The 15976-nt window shown below is 40.3% G+C and overlaps 1 protein-coding gene and 1 non-coding gene across 4 annotated transcripts in view; one reads left to right on the top strand and one right to left on the bottom strand.

Moving 5' to 3' along the window:
- Positions 1-15976, bottom strand: part of LOC101437740 (tubulin alpha-1C chain) — a 111484-nt gene that overhangs the window by 59132 nt on the left and 36376 nt on the right. Inside the window, exons 1-2 of one of the 3 annotated variants that reach the window (XM_071218814.1) lie at positions 4703-4746; positions 4233-4308 (exon numbers count right to left, since the gene is read on the bottom strand). Coding sequence is in view for 2 of the 3 variants with exons in the window: in XM_058307933.1 (XP_058163916.1) it covers positions 4233-4308; positions 4570-4637 (144 nt within the window). In the remaining variant the exon portion in view is untranslated. Of the gene's footprint in view, positions 1-4232; positions 4309-4569; positions 4653-4702; positions 4747-15976 lie in introns of those variants that run through there. The other 2 variants (XM_058307933.1, XM_058307932.2) reach the window with 2 other exon arrangements.
- On the top strand, positions 9705-9811 carry LOC111762538 (U6 spliceosomal RNA). Its single transcript, XR_002795642.1, has one exon. It is a non-coding gene; the product is annotated as a U6 spliceosomal RNA (small nuclear RNA).

The raw sequence follows: 15976 nt of genomic DNA, 5'->3' as shown, positions 1-15976 counted from the left end.
AGTTTTTCTGCTGGGTTTCAAGACAAACATTCCAGAAAGGTACCCCTTTTATCTAATAAAAATAAAAAAAGAAATTTAAAAAGGAAAATTCATTAATTCATTATTTAATTAGAAAGATCTCCTTCAGAAGGGGTTGTTCAGACAGGGTGTTTGGAATCGTACTTACCCCAGTCATGTACCTTAAACTTAAGCATCTCTTCTTGAAAGAGGTACGACTAAGTGAGCAAATTTCTTTGCCTACTAAGAAATCCCTTCAGGAATAAGAATAACACATTTCATATCTTGAGTGATTTTTTTTTTCTTTTAAGAATGATTTAACATAGCCCATTTTTTAAAAAATCAGAATTTCCTGTCCCTGATTTAATGTGTGGAATGAAGACAAAAGAGTCTTTGGCTACTGTATTAGAACTAGGCATGCCACTCCCAAAGCACTCAAAGAATCTGCTGCCTGATGCTCAAACCAAAATTCACACATGGCTTCTGCTTTTGACAGCTGAGATGGCCTTTTATGTTTAGTTGGAATTTCAGTTTGGGCCAGTTGGAATGGCTTCACCCACAGAACAGAAAATGGGCTCAGTGGGTCAGAGAAAACTAACTAGGCTGAAAAGGACTAGATTGACATTCTGGAAACATTATAGATTTCTTTCCTGGAAATTTACTAAAAAATAAGGTAGTTGCAGTCTCTTCACATGACATTCTTAGGCACTTAAAGAGAGTACCTCCTCTTTTTGAATTTCACCTGCCTGCTAAATATTAAGCAGCTCATACTGTGTCCAGAACAACTCAGCCAGCTGAGGCTGCCTCAGGCTTCACTGCGGCCCGCTCAGGAGGAAGTTAGAGCAATCCTCCCGTCAGGAAACCAGGCTCCTGTTCATTAACGTTCAGGGGGAAATGACCTAGTGGCTAGTTCCGTATGTGAGTTCTGGGCAAGCTCCTAAAATAATTCTGAAGCTGGATCAGGAACAAGGAAGGAGGTGTTAAAGGACTATATATACCTTTGTAATTAACAGAAAATTTTGATGAAATAGTTACTGGGTGTGTATATTCATAGTACAACCCTGTGTTTATATTATCTGTTACTCAGAGGGTACATATTACAGAATACCTTTTACCTGATGGGCTCAAAGTTCTTTCTAGTGTTACTCTTATATATTAAAAAAAAATTTTTTTAATAACATGCATTGCTATTTTATATTACTTATATATTATTGCCATAATGTACAAATTGGCTCATAATCCCAACATGAACATAATCAGAAAAATCAAACAGTGCAAAAAGGCTCAATGTGAAAAGAGAAAGCTTACTTCCTCCCCTATCCACAAATCCCTATCCCTAAATGCAACTGTTAGCAGTTTTCTTGATTCCTTCTAGAAAAACAATTACATATGTATACTAGTACATACATCTCTATATGTGAATAATTATATTTTATTAGGGCAAAGGATCACATTGTTTTATACCGTGCTTTCTTTTACAGAATTTAAAATATGGAAAGCATACAGAAAAGTACATAAAACATAAATGTCCAGTTAAAGCAATTAAGGTAAAACACTTATTCAATTGCAACCCAGGTCAAGAAATAGGATATTGCCAACAGAGTCAGCTTCATGGGCATTTAATCAGCTCACAGGACCCAAAGCACTTCAATTTTATAAACTGTAAATCTTTGAGGGCAAGAGACCTAACTTGCCCTTCCTTTATATTTCACAGTATCCATCTGAGGATTAGGCATGCAATAGGTACTCACAGAATATTTGCTTTTTCTTTCTTTTAAAAAAATTATGGACTAAAAGAACAATTAATAGCTATGCTCTAATCCTGACATTAAGCCTGTCTTTATGTCATCTTTCCTTCTGAGGAAACTGGATAGTGAGAATTAATAGATAGAAAACAGAAGTCAGGATGCTGTAACTTATCCAAATAATAATGTTAACAGCAGCTAACATTTACTTAGTGATACCAGAAACTGCACTAAATACTTTACATATATTATCTCACTTAAACTTGAAAACAACCCTGTAAGCTAAGTCTTACTATTATTACTGCCCTTATTTTACATATGCTAAAACATTGCCCAAGTCTCATAACTAATAAGTAGCCACATCAGGTCTTAAGTCCAGATGTTAGTCTCCAAAATCCATGTTTTAGGCACAATCCTACACCAGAATATCTAATAACGACATTCATAGCTTGATTTACTAACTACCCTTCCTTGAGGAAGTACCCTACACGTAACACCTGAAGTGGGAGGGAGAGAGAGAGAAGATAATAAGCACGAACAAAATAATTTATAAGTCTCAGTATGTACAGGTGTGTGTTTGTTTGTTTGTTTTTGTTTTGAGGTACCAGGGGCTGGGGATTAAACCCAGGACCTCATATATGGGAAGCTGGCACTCAACCTCTGAGCCACACTGGCTCCCCTGACTCAGCTTTCTCATTTGTTTTGCTTGTTGTTTGTTTGTTGGTTTTTTAGGAGACACCAAGAACTGGAGCCAGGACCTCCCATGTGGGAAGCAGCACTCAACAGCTCGAGCCACATACGCTCTCAATATGCACAGTTTTGATGCTCTTTCCTGTTTGTTATCACATCTCATTTAATCCTCATGGTACCCTGTGATGTTACTATTATCTCATATATATATATATATGTGGAAAAGATGAGTTTAAATCAGCAGAGACAGACAGGTAGCAAATCCAGGGTACCACAGGCCTTCCCTGCTCTGCTCAGCTCAGCTCAGCCTCACCGTGCTGGCAAGAGTACTTGGCCAGCGTGCTTCCTGCCTTCTCGTCCTTCCTTCCCTGATGTTACTAATACTTCAATCATCAGAAAGCTTGTGCCTGTCTCTCCCTGCCCCTGTCCCTGCAAAAGAGGTTAAATGTTGACTTGTTGTGCCATTAAACAATTTCAAAAGAGAAGAAACAGTAAAAAGTGACAATGCATGGAACGTTGTGTAAGTTAAAAAGAATGAATTGGATTTAAATGTACTGCCAAGAAAAGATCTCTGAGGCACAGTTAGGTTTGAAAAAAAAGTTGCAGAACAAAAAGTACAGCAAGGCACCATTTATGTTTTTAAAAGGCACATAAAACAATATGATACATGAATTCATATGCAAACACAAGTTGAAAATAGTCAGTTATACTCCAAATAGATAACAATATTTCTCGGGGGAGGGACCCACTCCCCAGAGAATTGGGGGACTTTTATCTTTTTTACAAGATAATGTATTCATATAATCTGTACATAAAAGAAAAAAGAAATAAAAGACAGAAAAGCAAGTGATGCTATTAGAAAATAATAGGTTAATAACATGTAAAATGAGGTAAATGATACAAATACACCAAGTTAAAATCCATCCATAAAAGACAAAACCATTAGAAGAGAGTCCTTGTGCTGACATTGCTATTAGGGATTTAGTGATTGTTAAAGTTTGATGTCTCTTATCTCTGCCAGAAATACAGATGTGAGAAAGAGCCTAGAGTTGGATCTGCATTCAAGGTTTGCCTCTGCTTTTATTCTGCAACCTGGGGCTAGTTTCTCAGGGCCTTATCTGCAGAATAGAGATAATGGTAAAGTGCCTGTGAGGATTAAATGAGATAATGCATAGGAAACTACGCACAATTATTAACTGTGCTTCTGCTTACTATCTTCCCTCTCTCCCTCTTCAGAGGATTATTTTTTTCTCACACCTTAAAGATGTCGGAATGTCGCTTACCGAGGCAGAGTTAAATTAACCAGCCTTTATTTGCTGATAACAGAGAGGTCTCCATTATTTGAGACTGCAGATTATGCAGATGCAGAGTTTTAAGCTTCAATAACCTGTATTTATGTATTTATTTTAGCAAATATATTTATTTGATTCAATTTATTAAAAATGTACCCCTTCCCCATGAAACCCACTTTTGATGCAAGAACTAAAGTATCCAAATCAGTAGGGGCAATTAAAAGTATAAACCAAAAGTATAATTTAAAAAAATATATATATATATATATTTTTTGCATCTTAAAACTTGTTTGTGATCCTAATAAAATTTCAGACTGTTCTGAAATTTCAGAACTCTGGTTATAAGACATAATAAAAACGGTTACAAAAATAATAATAGAAACATCAATACCACCAATATAATTAAGTGCCAAGGACAAACATGAATAAATCAATATGTATCAGTAGCATGCACACAGCACCATGCCCAACGCAGGCATGGTGTACCTATTTTGGATTACTGCCTCACCTTTGAAACAGAGCCAGGGTCTCCTCTGATTTTGCTGGATACGCACGCGTTCAAAAGCACAGGCACCTGAAGATTTCTGGGGAGGTAAATAAAAATCCAGTTTTAGAGGTTGTGCAGTTGGAGTTCAGAAAAGATTCATTCCAAGGAGCCAATTCCAAGCACACAAAGCAAGCCTCCCTCCCAAGTTCCTCCACCCATTAAACTGGGCTGTCACTTTCGAGCCCGATGCCCATTGTTCACTTTCTTCTACTCTAATTAGATTTGACAGATTGCGCTCTCTGGCTAGGCTGGCTGTTGCCAAGAACTGGGGCGGGGGGGAAGCAGAGATGAGGCCGACCTTGTCCTTATGCTCTGGGGATCCGTGTCGCCTCCTCCCCCATCCCCACCCTCTCCTAGCCCACTCATAACCTAAATGCATCCCTAGTAACTTTAAATCCATCCCCCTTCTTCTCCTCTAGTCTCTTGCTTACATGACCCATGGCAATCTTAGCACAACTGGCTTTTCTTTCTTTCAATAATATGAGATTCAAAGCCTTAGTAGGCTGAGGGAGTGGGATAAGAGGTGCTGTAATATTTTTCATTATAATACTTGGACTCTTGTGTGTTTCCCAGATGCCTGGGGGAAACAAAAAACCAGGTTATCTTTATGCTTATAAGTTGTTTGTCCAGGTAAACACTTCTCAGCAGTATGTAGTACAAGTTGTACAGACAATGTATTTGGATTATTGTCATTGTTGAGCTACAGACTCAAAAACATCATCATTTTAAAGTACTTTGGGAGTGTGTAGAGTGTAACTATTCTATAATACTTTATGATCCTGATGATGTTTTTAAAAAGTAATAAAATTGGATCTTCCATGTTGCAATCACAAAAAAAAAAAAAAAAAGGAAAGATGCTGCAGTCCACCCTGGAGTGAGGAAATAATGATTACTTAATGAAACTGATGTGGGGAGGATTCAGTCTGTGGCTCTCCATCCACATGTCTAATGCAAACCAGGGAGGTGGACTTGGCCCAATGGATAGGGCATCCGCCTACCACATGGGAGGTCCACGGTTCAAATCCCGCGTGGAGCTGGCCCATGTACAGTGCTGATGCACGCAAGGAATGCACAGCACTGATGCACGCAAGGAGGGCCCTGCCACACAGGGGTGTCGCCTGCATAGGGGAGCCCCACGTGTAAGGAGAGTTACCTAGGGCAAACGGAAGTGCAGCCTGCCCAAGAATGACACCGCACACGCAAAGAGCTGACACAACAAGATGACGTAACAAAAAGAAACACAGATTCCCGGTGCCGCTGATAAGGATAGAAGCGGTCACAGAAGAACACACGGGGAATGGACACAGAGAGCAGACAACTCAGGGGCGGGGCGGGGGGGAAGGGGAGAGAAATAAATAATCTTTAAAAATAAATAAATAAAAATAAAAAATAAAGCAAACCACTCTCCCTGCTGCCCTAGGTTTCTGTATTTATAAAATGCCATCAATAATCCCTGAGCTTTTACCATATCTAAAGCATGTTGAAACTGATATTGTGTCAGAATTAGATAATAAAGGGGTAGAGTTGGAAAATATCTTAGAGACTACCTAGTCCAAAATCTTCATTTGGAAAATTAAAATCCACTGGCCAAGAGCTTTGAGCAGCAGTGGCTATTAGGAAATTCTTCTTGGAGCAAACTTAGTGTTTCTCAGGTGGTATTTGAAACCCATTCATTCATCATTCATTCACCCATTCACAAGTGTTTATTTGCTAAGCCTCTACCGGCTGATAAGACGACTCTACTGAGTAGGACCCACGCCGCGGAGCCTGGGAAGGAGCCAGCAGTATCAACACTTACGCGCAGAGGAACACTGTGGGGCCTTGACAGGAGGAGGCAATGGTCAATTTTCCTTGGCTGGGGTTCAAAGAATCAGAAAAACATCATAGAGAAGGTGATACTTGAGCTGAGCTTTGGGAAAGAGGGATATTTTCCAGGGGGAAGGAATGTGAGTACATGGCATTCCAAATAGAGAGGTTTGCATGAGCCCAGTGTTTTGGGGGAAGCAAGAAGTTTTCTGGCCTGCACAGTATGAGGAAGCATAGAGATCAGAGAAGGTGTTATATGACTAAGGGAAGGAGTTTGGGTTTTATCTTGGTAGCTCATGGAAACCACTGAAGAGTTTCAAGCAGGGAAGGAACATGATCCAAACTGCATTATAGAAGATGGCTCTGATAGCAGCAGGAAAGCTGGAGTGGGGGAAGGAAGGGAAGGAGCAAGACCCAAACAAAGCAACTTTAAGAGAAAAGTGCAAAAATTTAGGGAGATAAGACAACTGACCCAGTCTCTTCAGCAAGTCAGTGAGAGGAAAAAAGGGACTTTAAACAACATGAAAAGAGATGAACAACTACATGTAATATGTGGACCTTGTTTGGATCCTGATTCAAAAAGTACAGCTGCATTTAATTGACCTTTTTTAATAGTGAACCATTTAGAGTTCCTTATTTCCATCTTTGAATATCTCTCAGGTATTTTTTTTCCTCATGTTGCGCTTTTTTTTTAAAGATTTATTTTATTTATTTACTACTCCCCCCCCCCCCCTTGTTCTTTATACTTGCTGTCTGCTCATTGTGTGCTTGTCTTCTTTTTAGGAGGCACCAGGAACCAAACCCAGGACCTCCTACGTGGGAAGGAGGTACCCAATGGCTTGAGCCACCTCTGCTCCCTCAGATATTTTCTTTATAGTTAAATATAACATCCTATATCTATAACAATCTCATTTGTTTTAATAACAACTTAACTTCATTAGCATACACAAACTCTGATCTTATACCTCTCCATCCCCCTCCTTTATATTCTTGTTATAATTACATCTTTATACATTGTGTGTTCAAAACCATAGATGTGTCATTACTTGTGTTATAGATCCTGTAAACAGAAAAAAGTAGATTTATGAACCAAAAATACAATAGCACTGGCAATTATAATTACCATGTAATTACTTTACCAGATACCTTTTATCTTTACGAAGCTTCAATTTATTGCATAGTGTCCTTTCCTTTTAATCTAAAGAACTCCCTTTATCATTGCTAACTGTCTAGGCTTAAAATACAGTTTTATCGATATAGAATTCTTGGGTGACAATTTTTTGGTTTCAGCACTTGGAATATATTGTCCCACTGTCTTCTTGCCTCCATGGTTTTTGATGAGAAATTGGCACTTAATCGTATTGAGGCTCCCTTGTATATGATGTATTGCTTCTCCTTTGCAGCTTTCAGGATTCTGTCTTTGGCATTCAACAGTTTGGTTATAATATGTTGCAGTGTCAGTCTATTTGGGTTTCATCCTGTTTGAAGTTTGTTGAACTTCTTGGATATGTATTGTTGGGTCTTGTTAAATGTGGGAAGTTTCTTTCTTCCCCCTTCTCTCTTTCTTTTTCTTCTGGAACTCTCATAATGCCTATATTGGTATGATAGTGTCTGACAGATCTCTTGGGCTCTGTTCCTTTTCTTCGTTCTTTTTTCTTTCTGCTCCTTAGACTGAATAATTTCAATTGTTTTATCTTCAGGTTCACTGATTCTTTCTTCTGATAGCTCTGGTCTGCTGTTGAACCCCTCTAGGGGATTTTAATTTCAGATATTGTGGTCTTCAACTCCAGTATTTCTGTTTTTATTATTTCTATCTCTTTACCAAAATTCTCATTTTGTTTAAATATAATTTAATTCCTTGTCCATGTTTTCCTCTAGCTTTCTGGGCATATTTAAGATCATTTTTAGAAAGTCTTTGTCTTGTATGTCCAGAGTCTGGTTTTCTTCATTGATAGTTTCTAATGTCTAATCTTGCTCTTTTGGATGGGTCATCATTTCTTCTTTCTTTGTATGCCTTATAATTTTTGGTGCATGTTGTACATTTTAATATTCCAAAGTGTTAACTCTGGAATTTAGTCCTTGATGTGTCTGTAAGTTTGTACCTAACTAGAGATATGATAGAGATTTGTTTGAATGTGAGAAGCTAAGAAAAACCAACCAACAAACCAACAAACACACCTTTCATAGTCATTGCAAATTAGCTCTGTGTTGGCTGGTGCTCTCCTTCAGAGCTTTGCCCTGATAGCAAGGAACCTAAAGAACAGTCTGAGCATGCATCTCGTCCTGGGCATGTACTCATGGCCTTGGGCATTCCCTCATTTACATAATTCTGAATGTCCCCTCTTCTTCCTGTGAAACAGTCTTTCCTCTTGGTCCCAGGCCCTCTATTTTATGTCTTAGAGCTGGTAGTCCTTTGCCCCAGGCACTACAATTTGATTGTCTCTTACACTGATTTAGCTGCCTACAAGCTGCTTCTGCATACAAGGCACGTTCTAGGATGGGGAGCCGCAGAGGAGTGTTCAGGTTCAGTCCTTCAGGATGTCGCCCGGTGCAGGCACACATGCACTCCCTCCAGAACCAGGACCAGGCACCCACATGGAGAGCACTGGCTGGCTTTACACTGGGCTGTGGAGAGGTCAGGAAAGAGCTAGAAATGGTGCTGCAAGGTTTTTATACCATCTTTAAGTTGCCTTCTTCTTGATTCAGCACTTGCCCAGTTATTGCACCACTTTAAATGTTTTCTGGAGCTCTGAGAAGGATGGCTATTCCAGGTTTTGCTAGCTGTATAAAGATTCTGCAGGGAGGACAGAACTCTGGAGTGTCCCACTCTGACATCTGGGTGACATCACCTCCAGACCAACTGTAAAGAAAAAATTGGGGGGACAAACAGAGTTTTAGATGATATTAAGGAATAGTTCATTTTGTTTGATGAGATAATGTAATTAAACAGTATCCAGAAGTGGGTAAGATGGTATGATGTGTGAATTTGCTTTAAAACACTTTAGAAAAACTAAATGAAGTAACTGCGGTAAAATATATTGGATTTAACATTCAAGTGACCTTTATCAAAGAAGTTTCATGGTCCTGAAAAGTTAATGAGGGGAAGTGGATGTGGCTCAAGTGATAAGGCCTCTGCCTACCATATGGGAGGACCCAGGTTCGATCCCTGGGACCTCCTGGTAAAAAAAGAAAAAGAGAAAGCGTGCTTGCATGGTGAACCTGTGTCTGTGTGGCAAGCCAAGTGCCTACGCGGTGAGCCAAGTGCCAGTGCAGTGACTGAGTGTCCATGTGGGTGCCCACTTGGCAAGCCAGTGCCCACATGGTGAGCCGAGTGCCTGCGTGGTGAGCCGAGTGCCCAAGTGAGTGCCGGCATGGTGAGCCAGTGGCTGTGCAGCAAACTGAGTGCCCATGTGGCGAGCCAGTGCCCACACAAGTGAGTCACACAGCAAGATGATGACACGACAAAAGAGAGATGAAGGGGAAAGTCAAGGTGAAGTGCAGCAGAGACAAGGAACTGAGGTGGCGCAATTGACAGGGAACCTCTCTCCACATCAGAGGTCCTCGGGATCGAATCCCAGTGAATTCTAGAGGAGAAATATGAGAAGAGAAGACAAAAAGAGAAATAGAGTGCTCACTTCGGCCGCACATACACTAAAATTGGAATGATACAGAGAAGATTATCATGACCCCTGCGCAAGGATGACATGCAAATTCGTGAAGCATTCCATATTTTAAAAGAAAAAAGAAAAGAAATAGAGACAGAAGATCACACAGCAAATGGACATGGACAGCAAAAACAGGAGGGCAGGGGAGGAGGAAGGGGGGGAGGGGAAGAAACAAATGACTGAGAAATGAGAAAGAAAGTCCAGAAGATGAAAGAGGACTAGCATGATCCTCTTGAAAGAGGGTAGTCACATGGAGGTGGCAAGAAATGGTTTGAAAATGACAAACCCTAGATCCAATTGGATGGTCAGTAACCTCTGCTCAAGTGGGTTCAGGAGAAGTAGATTCCTGAGAGAAAAAAGTTCTAGTTAAGGCAAGAAGTAGAAGGTTACACTGTGCAGAGATTAAGATAATAGGGAAGTTTATTTACAGTGAAACAACGGTTGCAGAGGGTGCTGGAGAGAGAGTTTATGACAAGGTCAGCAGTCTATGAAGTCAGGGGACAAAAGGGGATTCTAATGGCCTTTGGCTGGCCTATCCCAGTAACCTCTTCACTGGTCACCCAAATACAATTCCTTCCATTCCATATCATTTTTTTGTTTCTTCATTTTATTTTATTTTATTTTTTAGATTCCATGTCATTTTGAAGTTATCAAATCTGGAACATTTTCATAAAGTACAGCTTTGATCACATCGAATCCTTGTCCTCAAACTTTCATTAACTTCTGAATACCTACTGAATTAGGTATACTATAGCTATTCAAGGTCCTTCCATGATCAGATCCCAACCTGCCTTTTTCAGCCTGATCTTCTAGGTTTTGTTAGTTTTCTTATTTTTTTTTATCTGTTTGGTTTTTTTTTTAAAGATTTATTTTATTTATTTCTCTCCTCTTTCCCCCCAGTATCTGCTCTCTGTGTCCCTTCGCTGTGTGTTCTTCTGTGTCCACTTGCATTCTTGTCATGCAGCACTGGGAAACTGTGCCACTTTTTTTTGTTGGGTCATCTGCTGTGTCAGCTCTCCATGTGTGTGGTGCCACTCCTGGGCGGGCTGCGTTTTTTTTGTGCAGGGCGGCTCTCCTTGCGGGGTGGGGCGCCTTCCTTGCATGTGGGGCACCCCGACGTGGGGGACACCCTGCATGGCACGGCACTCCTTGTGTGCGGCAGCACTGCGTGTGGGCCAGCTCACCACATGGATCAAGGAGGCCTGGGTATCGAACCCTGGACCCTCCATATGGTAAGCGGATGCTCTATCAGTTGAGCTGCAATTGTTTCCCTAAAATATAGTTGTTATTGTTTTTTTTTTAGGAGGTACCAGGGATTGAATCCAGGACCTCATACATGGGAAGCAGGTGCTTAACCATTGAACTACATCCACTCCCCTCTGTTTGTTCTGTTTTCCTTTTCATGAACCTTCTTTCCAGCAATATCCTGCATTCACTTTTCTCTGAACATATTAAGTATATCAAACAGTACCAAAAAAAGGCTAAGAATAGTGTCTAACAAATAGTAGCACTCAAAAGACGCTTGTTTTTGGGTCCTGAACTATTTCTAATTCCCCCCTGACTATTTCATGCAGTTCTTTTTACCCTATACTCCCTTTCCACCTGTTTTCATGTCATCTGGCAAGAGTCAGCTCAGGTGTCATCTATTCTTGGCTGAATTCCTCGTCTGGGCTGTGGGTCCCTTATCAGAACTTCTGCAGTTCTCACACCTCCTCAAATATAGCCTATTACATGGTAAAGAGCTGTTTGTGTCTTTTTCCCCAATTAGAATATAAGTTCCCGCAGTCCAAGAAGGTTGTATTTTCTACATATTTACAGCATCCTCCTTTATCACAATACATCGCATTATTTATTTAAAAAAAAAAAAAAGAAACATGTATGGAACAGAAGTTTGCTTTCTTTCTTTCTTTCACTGCATTTTTACATGATATGTGGTATGATATGTTTCTTATTTGATACCCTGCCTTTCCCGAATTGCAGTGGGTGTTGTTTCTCATCATCTCAGTGTCCATTCCTGTTCTTCTGACAACAGGCCCAATTTTGAGAATTCTCTGCTCTTGGTCTTTGTGATCTGGGTGGGGCTCTGCCCCATCCCTGGCCCTATAGGTGGAGGACAAGACACAAGTCCATTGGTCCATCCATTCTTTGGACTTACTGATTGGTTTGGGGTGAGCATCAGCCAGCCCTAAGCCTGTCCAATCAGGGAAAATCTCAGGACTTTCTCCAGAGTTTCTGGAAGAAAGGTACTCTCTTTCTCTTGGACATGGAGTTATTAGGATGCAGGGCTCTTGTGGCCATGTTGATACAAGAGAGATAAGCCTGTTTGAGAAGGGAGCCAATACTTGGAGGAGAAAATCAAGCAGAAAGATGGAAAGAAACAGGGTTCTGGGGATAGAAACAGAGCTCCTGAATCCAGACATGCTTGAAAGGAAAACTATTGCTTGTCAGTTTGTGTTGGGTTTTCTGTAATTTGCAACAGAACCATCTTATGTAATAGCTATGGATATCCAGTACTTTGCTTGACATCTAAGACTATTCAGTACATGTATGCTTAAGAGATAAATGAGTTTGTTGTAGTGAGGGACAGCAGTTATTTATTTCTATGCAACAATTTGGTAATATGTATTTAAAGTATTTAAAATTTTAAAAATCAATCTTAGACCAGAAATAAAGGCTTAAAGTCCATTTAACACTTATAAAATAGAGGAAGGAAAGCTTGGTGCACAGTAACTGTGATACTAGTAATAGTTCTCTACTTTTAGGAATTTATCCTAATGAAATAATTACATAAGTATACAAAGGATATTATCTGATCATTGTTTATAATATTGATAGGGGGCTGGCTAATAAAACTATGATATAGTCATGTAATAAAATATTATGTAATCATCAAAATGATAAAGTAGATTTTTATGTATCACTTATTATGAACAAAAAATCAGAGTATTGGAAGCATAATACACACCAAATAGTTTCACAAAACTCTTGTAAGACTTCCTATAAGGATTCTATATTGAAGCTAAAGGATTAAAAGGAAGAACATCATTCAGTGACTGGTAGGAGGTAAAATGCTCACTCAGAAAGAACCTACCATATTTTATTGAATTTCTAATACCATTGGTTATAAGATACTTCCTGATTTCAGGAAAAAAATATGTACATTAGAATGGACCAAATACAATATGTTGAGCTGAAAATTGTGCTTGAGGATGAGTGAAATGGAGAGCAATAGGACATGAATAGGCGTGAAATCAAGTAAATGCAAGAGGAAAATCATTTTAAAGTTTATAGAGTAAATTTGTATCTAGTGAAAAGGAGCTAGTAAAAGGAGGGATACATCATGGCCATAAAAACATGTGCTGGGGAAATGGACTTGGCCCAGTGGTTAGGGCGTTCGTCTACCACATGGGAGGTCCGCGGTTCAAACCCCGGGCCTCCTTGACCCGTGTGGAGCTGGCCCATGCGCAGTGCTGATGCGCGCAAGGAGTGCCCTGTCACGCAGGGGTGTCCCCACGTAGGGGAGCCCCACGCGCAAGGAGTGCACCCCATAAGGAGAGCCGCCCAATGCGAAAGAAAGTGCAGCCTGCCCAGGAATGGTGCCGCCCACACTTCCCGTGCCGCTGACGACAACAGAAGCGGACAAAGAAACAAGACGCAGCAGATGGACACAGAGAACAGACAACTGGGGGAGTGGGGGGGGGATTAAATAAATAAATAAATATTTAAAAACAACAACAACAAAAAAAACATGTGCTGAATTCATGAACTATAACAAATTCATGTCCCTATTACAAGATGTTAATAATAGGGTGGTATATGGGAAAGATACACCTAATTGCAAACTAGGTATTACAATTAACATTAATATTTTAAGAGTCTTTCATCTGTTCTAACAAAGGTACTACACCTAGGCTAAGTATCAACAATAGGGTGTTATATGGGGTGTGGAGTTTTTATTTTTGGAGTAATGAAAATGTTCTAAATGTGATTGTAGTGATGAATGCACAATACCATGATTATACAGAAAGCCATTGATTGTGTACTTCGGGTGGATTGTATGGTGTGTGAATATCTCTCAATAAAACTGCTAAAAAATAATCAAGGAGGTGTTCTAAGCTCCAATTTAACAAAACAAACAAAAAAGTGTCTCTGGGCCAGGAAAGGGCAAGGAGAGTATTAGGGGGGAAAAAGCGCTGATGATTAATTTTGTAATTAAGATAAAGGAAACAAGCAACTCTCCCTGCTAATTTGGGTACTGTGTATTTGGTGAAGTGAGTGTTACTCACTCTGGTTTGTAAGACTTCTTTCCTTATTTTTTCTTAAGTGGAGGCCAGGCTTATTTTGGGGGGCCCGCCCCCTCTAGTTTTAAGAAGATGTGATGCAGCCAAAGAGAGATTTAAAAACCATAGGAGCAATGGATTGCTAGGATTCAAGGAAAAGGATAAAAATGTCTACCTTTTCCCTGTAAACAAAATATATGGAACTCAGGATTCTTTTCTATAGGATGTTCTATATCTCTTCCCATTTTGCTCAAAGCTTTCAGTAAGCTTTATCTGTTATAAACCTCAACTACTATCTATCCAAGCCATCTCACAAGTTAGGAATTTGACCAGCTGTCCACAGGGAAGGGGGCTAAAAAATGTCAAGCATTTTCTCTCTCTCTTTCTGTCTCTCTCTCTCTCTCTCACAGAGATATTCCCAGATTCCAGTGGTTAGTAACAGATGTTCTATACTCTATTGACTCGTAGTTTGCTTGCTATTTTCCGTTATTTTTGTCTCTGTGAAGTGGGAAGCATTTGGAGGGGTAATGGATTCTGGTTGTTACCATGACTCACACTGAGCTCAGGTCAGGCCCAGGACCTCTGCCGCCAGCGACTGCTGCACCCAGAAGCACCAAGGTAAGGTCTTCCCATCTGGTGATGTTAACCACAGACAGGGGGGCTTGACAGGCCCACAGCTTTTTTGTTTTGCTTAGTTTTACCTCATAGGATGTCAGATGTTGAAGGAAATCTGAAGAACATCTTCTAAGCCCCCAAATCCCTTACATTAAGGTAAACGACAGACTCATCTTGGGAGCTTTTGAACATTTCTGAGGTTGGGAACCAGGGTTGTGTATTTTTTCATTTTCCACCACGCCCCTCCCGCAGCTTTGTTTGCTGTCTGCTCTCTGTGTCCATTCGTTGTGCGCTCTTCTGTGTGTCTTGTATTTTTTTTTTCTTTATGTTCCCCTGCCCTTGCGGCTTGCTTATTGTTTGCTCTTTGTCCATTGGCTGCGTGCTCTTCTGAGTTGTTTTTTTTAACTTGTCTCCCTTTTTGTTGCATCACCTTGCTGAGTCGGCTCTCCATGGCGCTTGCAGGCCAGAGGCTCTCCACAGCATGCAGGTGAGCCTGCCTTCACAAGGAGGCCCCAGGACACGAACTCAGGATCTCCCATATGGTAGACGGGAGTCCAACTGATTGAGCCACAGCCTCTTCCTGGGTTGCGTATTTTTAAAAAATCTGCATAGGATATTCTGCTGTACATTAAAGGTTAAGAATCACTGTTTTAATCCAATTTCTCTTATTTTCCAGATGGTAACCTAGAGCCCAGAGGGATTGCTTGCTTGCCCATTACATGCCTAGTTAAATGCAGGATCAGGCCTAGAACTCAATTCTTCCAACTCCTGGCCCCAGATAATTCTTCTTATATCAGCATCCTATCCCGCTGTTTTCCAAATATTTCTATTATTCCTTTGATATATTTGAAAATGAATAGGGGAAAGCAGATATGGCTCAAGCAATGGAACTCCCTCCTACCACATGGGAGGTCCGCTATTCAGTTCCTGTGCCTCCTAAAAGAAGACAGCGAGCCAGTGCAACAGGCAGGCATGGCAAGCTGATGCAACAAGATGATGCAACAAGAGACACAAGAAGAAAAATCATAATGAGAGACCCAACAAAGCAGGGAATGGAGGTGGCTTAAGTGACTAGGCGCCTACCTCCCACATTGGAGGTCCCGAGTCCAGTTCCCTGTGCCTCCTAAAGAAACAAAAAAAAGAGACAAACAGACACTGTGAGAATAAACAATGAGGGTGTGGGGAGAAATAAATTAATAAAATAAATCTTAAAAAAAAAAAAGAAAATGAATAGGTTAACCATTGGTTATGTAATAACAAGATCATGGAGTTGCAAAATCTAGCACTTACCAAAGAAGCCAGTCACAAAAGATCACATATTATATGAGTCCATTTAAGG

The sequence above is a fragment of the Dasypus novemcinctus genome, chromosome 12 (genome assembly GCF_030445035.2).
Source record: "Dasypus novemcinctus isolate mDasNov1 chromosome 12, mDasNov1.1.hap2, whole genome shotgun sequence".
Lineage (NCBI taxonomy): Eukaryota > Metazoa > Chordata > Mammalia > Cingulata > Dasypodidae > Dasypus > Dasypus novemcinctus.
This window is presented reverse-complemented; position numbering and strand designations above follow the sequence as displayed.